Here is a 6081-nt window from a genome sequence, read left to right on the forward strand (position 1 = left end):
ATGTATGAATATAATATACAAGTTTCACTTTTTAAATGGAATTACTGAAATCAATCTACTTTTTCATGATATTCTAATTTTATGACCAGCACCTGTACATCAAAACTACATTCCACTTAATTGAAATAAAGTGGTAAATAGTCTGACAGCAGATCAGAGATATATATCCTGCCTTTAAAGGGTGGTTTAAAATCTCTGTACATTGGAAGTGAGAAGTGCTCCATATTTTACCAATCGTTTTGTATTTAGTAACTTAGGTTCCTGATTTGCTATATCTTCTAAATATATCCAGTTTAACAATGTGTGAGAAAACATTTTTGTTTGTTGAGTTGGTATTTATTACAGCTGGCACAATAAGTAGAATAAAATGATGCATTTCATTTCTTTAATATTACATATTGCCCTCATCGTATGTAAAGATCCTCTTGATACAAGAGAAAACAGTTTTAAACAAAAGCCTCCTATCAATCTGCAGTCGATCGATAAGATCCATCAACTTCAGATCATGAATCGATAACTTGCGTCCCCAATACTGATATTGAGCCATTATCCAATGCTACTTGGCTCTAGTCAAAGGTTAATGCTGTGAGACCTGACCTGGTTATGCAAAAACATACATATCATTTTGACTTGGACATATTTGTTTGTGAAGAGTTGATGCCCCAAACTTTTATCACACAAAATGACATAAAACAAACATCAATCAGAATAATTTCTTTCCTTAAAATAAGTAATGTTTCAAGGATAGATAAATATGACGTGTTGACTTAAATTTTAAATCACTGGACTAGGACTTTTTAGTCTTCAGACTTACTTGCAATTGGCAAAGAAATGACTTAAGTCCTTCAAGTAATTGTGCTGGACAAGAAAAAAAAAAAAACATTCAAGTTAAAAACTTTAATGATATCAATGTATTTATTGAATTAAATACAATTTAAAATTACAATAACCTTGATGAAGTGGTTTATCAACAGAACCCTTAAAATGCATCTCATTTCCATGTAGTTATCAAGCTTATATGCTGGTTTTCTTCATCCCACCATGATTCCTATTCATTTTGATCTGCTTACATTTGTTCCAGCAGAACACAGCACCTTTAGAAATATAGATTTCATCCTATAATCAAAAAGCTATAAAACACTTTTTATTATATAATTAAAGAATACTCCATAGTGAATTAGGAGGCTCATATAAAAGGCACAGAAAAAGACTCCTGACAGAGCTGCATTATAGGCAACTGAAAACAGATGTTAGAAAAACCTGCATTTTTTTTTATTAAAGTTCGCTTTCCAAATAAGTAAGCAGGTTCTAACATAGTTTTCATTATTGCCACATTTCTGTATTGAATTGCTGATTTTATTTCTCCGTTTAATATTGTAGTTTAAATTTCACATTTTCAGCTGTAAGTGCAAAAATATCGGTTATAGAAATCAAGTAATGAAAAAATAACACTGTAATTAATCTATATTTTAACTTAGAGAACTAAGTTACTGAAATAAATTAACTTCAATAATACTGTAATTTAGTGTAAGACTCAATGTTCAGATCCATTGAAACAAGATATTTTTATAGCTGTAGAGAAAAAGATATAGAATCACCCTCACTGTTAAATGAAACTGAGAAACAAATGATTCATTTACTGTTAACATTCATTAAAAAGTTCCAATCCCATCATTTAAATAGAGCTATATTAGATTAAAAAATAAAACCATTCTGTTAAAGGCTCGCTTGTTTGTATAGTCCAGGGGGAAGCCAGGAAAACATCAAACCTTCTTTCCAGCCCCCTCTGAAATGATGTACTCTGGAGGGGCTCTTTGAAAGAATTCTGTCCAGGATCCATCATACAGAGCCACATCAGAGAGTCCAAGCCGGTGAGCAGCCAGAATGACATGGCACGCTGTGATTCCCAAACTACAGGAAGCCCAGAGCGGTTTCTCCACATCCACTCCAGCCTCCTTGAAGAGTTTGGCTAAGGTATCAGTGCTGTGATACTTTCCAGAGGAATCCAGGAAAGATTTAAAGGGTATGCTGATCGCCCCTGGGAAATGTCCAGGAAGAACACCTGAAAAGGGAGGAAGAAGGTGAACACTGTCAATGATTGCGTCGTCTCTTACAGAACATCTTTTGTTTCTCATCTACAGATAAGCCACTCTATTTAGCTGTCTGTTGGAGCAGTGGCTTATCTGTAGCTGAGAGAATGCAGCTAGCCAACTGATCAGGAAGACCAGCTCTGTGACTGAATGCCCCCTGGACTCAGTGCAGAAGGTGGGAAACAAAAGGATCCTAACTAAATTAACATCTGTGTTGGACATTGTCTCCCACCCCATGCTTGAAGCTGTTGCAGAACTGGAGAGCTCCTTCAGTGACAGACTGCTGCACCTTAAATGCACCAGGGAGCGTTATCACAGATCCTTCCTCCTAGCAGCTGTAAAACTCTATAACCACCACTGATCCCAAAAACCTCAATAAATTGTTACATTCATACAGTTTCTATCTTAATCAGTTAAATAACATGCTTCTGTCATGTTGCACATCTCTGATTCTGCTATTTTTCAAATATGCATTACTGTAAACAAATTTCCATAGCTGTATATTGGTTATTTATTCTCCAGATGCACAGTATTTATATTGTTAAAACAGTTCAAAAGTGCAGTATTTTATTGTTTTCAATCTTCACTATTATGTTATTCTTATACATTTTTCATAGGTCCAAATTTGTGTGACCGTTTTATGTATAATCTTTTTTTCTGCTGCTGTAAACACCAGAATTTTCTCATTGTTGGACAATAAAGGGATTTTCTATTCTATTCTTTATGTTTAGCACTAAGTTCCAGGCATCTATAAAAGGGGTGGTGAGCTGTACAAATCCATCAATGCAACCATTGTGGATTACCTCAATGATACATTTTAACGGATCCATCTACCAGTGATCTCGCATTGCTTCTTTTGAGGATCCACAGCTTAAAGCCAAATACATCCCTAGTGACAAAATGTGGATTTATCGGCAGACCAGTCAGCAGCAGCAGCAGCTGGAAAACTAAAAACAAAAGCTCACAGTGAAGTGCTTTCCTCAGCACCACTCTCAAAGAGTGGAAACAGAAATTTACTTCCTAGCGACCTACTGTCTGTTTGTGTAGAGTAAGAGTCTCCAACCCTTAAAATGCCAAGAGACATTTTGCCCCGAGTTTGGCTAATAAGTAGTCTAAATAGTTTAGAGCTGCAAATATTACATAACCTTTTAAATAAAACAAATATTCATTTTTGGTAAACATCTGCAAAATGTTTAACTTTTAAAATAAGTAAAACGCACTGAATGTTTCATTAAGGTGAAGCATGGAATTTCTTCTATTGGGAATTATTAGATGTAAACAGTTAATGAGAAGGAAACTAGATCTGAAAACACATTTTTGATTCTTTTAATGTAATTCTGTTATAAAAATTCTATCGAATAGTTAAAAAAAAAATACTAAAGTGTTAAGGTTGGTATTTGTGATTGAATAACATTGGTTCTTTATCATTTTAAGCCTCTATTAAGAGTAGGGGTGGAACGGTTCACAAAATCCACGGTTCGGTTCGGCTCACGGTTTCGTGCTCACGGTTTTCGGTTCGGTTCGGTATATGTTGATTGTTAGGAAAATCTATTATGGTCATGTTTTGCGTTTAGCATAAACAACACGTGTTGCACAATGCTTGCACACTGTTGCACTTTTATCCATAACTTTCTTTCCGCCGTCATCGTAGATCACTCTAAATGCAAAGCGCTCCCATACAGCAGACCTATAAAGTGCTGCTGGCGTGTCTTCCAACTCCTGTTCTTTCCCACTCGCCATTCTGACACAATTCTCCACATCAACTGATTTTTTTCCCTGCTACACCCGGCTAAGCTGCTTCGCTTCTTCTTCTTCTTGTTTACTACTAGTGGTTGGCTTTGGTCGCAGTACCGCCACCTTCTGCTCTGGAGTGTAAACGCTTCGCCTATGAGAAAAAGGAGCGGCGCATGAACCGAATGCAACACACGCGAATCGGACAGATTCGGACGGTTTTCATAAACCGTTCCATCCCTAATTAAGAGCCATTTTAGATATTTTAAAAAGCCACTTGCAGACCCCTGGTGCAGAGAGCGATGCTGGATGGATTTTTCAGTTGCAATTAGAACCTGGCAACCTGCTAGAGGAAATTACTAAAACCAGAAACTGCTGACAGAGTGCATTTTATTACCATTTTTTTCCTTATTTTAGACTAAACTAAACACCTTCAGAAGGAGGGAATTCAGTTAATTCAATCCAGTCGATTTACATATTCAGTCACTTGTCCAAAGGATCATATGTTGGTTTAGGAGCACAGGAACAAGCACATTTGAACTGTGCTTCAGTGAAAACAATTTGCAAAGAGCAAGTCAACCTTTTGTTACATTTGCTCTGCATCTTATCTGTTTACATTTTAATTGCACAGTTGTGTTTTTTGTTTTATATTCTAGTTTATTTGAAGATGACCATTACTAATTATAAAATATCCCAGTAGGTAATCTGACTTACTCATGTAGATCTACAGCTGCTTGTTAATAAATGACCCTCCTTTAACGACAGGCACAGAAGTTTGAGGCCTTTATGAAAAGAAAGGAACATATTTCTTTAAGTTATATATTTGGTCCATACAACCCAACCCCATGTATATATACACACATATTTAGGAAAAGGGAGTAAAAACATAAAAATCCCCCATTAAGGTCAAAGGAAGAAAATAAAATTCCTATTTTGTGAGCACAAATGTGATTTAAATTGTGATCATTTCTTACTTTTATGTCTCCATCTGTCACTGCTGAAGAAGCACCATGTTTCACTGAGCCTGCTTTGATATACAGTTGACTTTCTGCCACATATAGTTTTGCGTGTCGACCAAAGCAACTATATTGTCATAACATGATTGCATTCTCCCCTTTGCACCTTTAGCAAACTAAAAATTTGACTTTTTAGGTTTTTCTTTATTGGTGCCCCACATTAAAGGTCAGGTTTTATAAGCTGCATTACTATTATAATTATTGTGCTTTAAACAAATTCCTCCCCCTGAACTGTAGACCTGTTCAGCTCCTTCAGAGTCTCCTTGATCCTCTTGTCTTTTTTCTCTTTGCTCTTTCTAAGCTTCAGTGAGATTCTGATGAGTGATATTCTCCCTAGGAGCAGGTCTGTGAGAAGTTTATAGCCTGGGTTAGTTTTTTTAATCCTAATCCTGCTTCTTACATCTCTATCTGCTTGTTTTTCAGATTAATAATAGTGGCGGATCTAGGGGGCCGTTACTTGGGCTACACCCCCGCATGTTTCCCCAAGAGCCCGCGGATCTAGCTTCTGAGCTGATCTGAGCAAAGATGTGCAGTACTGCAATTCACCAGATAGTGGCAGCATGCATTCCCATGCAGAAGAAGAAGTTTTCACCACTAGCTGTTGCTACACTGACTGATGTCCCATGTATGTGAAGCTCTGACTGACTTCCAGCCGTTCTTTCTCCTGGTGTTGTATGAAATTCTGTTTCCCTGTGTCAGGAGCATGCATTTAAGCCAGACAGGTGGACATGTGACCATTTTTACTGCGCTTCTGATCGATTTCTCGCTAAAACAACTCCTATAATGATGTCAATGTTGTAACATCCAGTTTAATCAGCAGCTGTTTACAAAATTTTAAAACAAATAAATAAATAGACGAGGCCCTTTTGAAGCCGTTTTGTGTTGATTTTTTAAACGGCAAGAGAATCTGTCTTTTTCCAACTTTTGTCACTTAAACCTGACAGAAATAAAAGTCAGTCACCAAAAAGTTTTCCAACTCATTGTGAGTATTTATAATTTTTCATTACTGATATAAGAGGAAACTGGCTGAGAGCAGGACACAAAAAATTAAGAGTTGATGAAAAGATGAGATTGTAGACTTTCTAGTTAAATCCGTTCTAATGTAAAATATGACAGATTACTGGATTATGGACATTTCTAGTATACGACACGCTATTACATGCTATTTTTGAGAATTTGGAAACAGTTGCTCTTTATTTCCCAAAGATATGGGAGGAGGAGAGGAGAGAAGGGATATGTCAGCT

At 36.5% G+C, this 6081-nt stretch overlaps 1 protein-coding gene across 1 annotated transcript in view; it reads right to left on the minus strand.

Annotated features, from left to right (window-relative positions):
* Positions 1-932: 932 nt before the first annotated feature.
* LOC107087154 (thiosulfate sulfurtransferase-like) overlaps positions 933-6081 on the minus strand; it is a 6615-nt gene continuing 1466 nt past the window's right edge. Inside the window, exon 2 of the mRNA XM_015378572.1 lies at positions 933-2062. Within this exon, the coding sequence (XP_015234058.1) occupies positions 1764-2062 (299 nt within the window). The 3' untranslated portion in view covers positions 933-1763. The remainder of the gene's footprint in view (positions 2063-6081) is intronic.

This window comes from Cyprinodon variegatus, unplaced genomic scaffold (assembly GCF_000732505.1).
Source record: "Cyprinodon variegatus isolate N-32 unplaced genomic scaffold, C_variegatus-1.0 Scaffold175, whole genome shotgun sequence".
NCBI classification, from domain to species: Eukaryota; Metazoa; Chordata; class Actinopteri; order Cyprinodontiformes; family Cyprinodontidae; genus Cyprinodon; species Cyprinodon variegatus.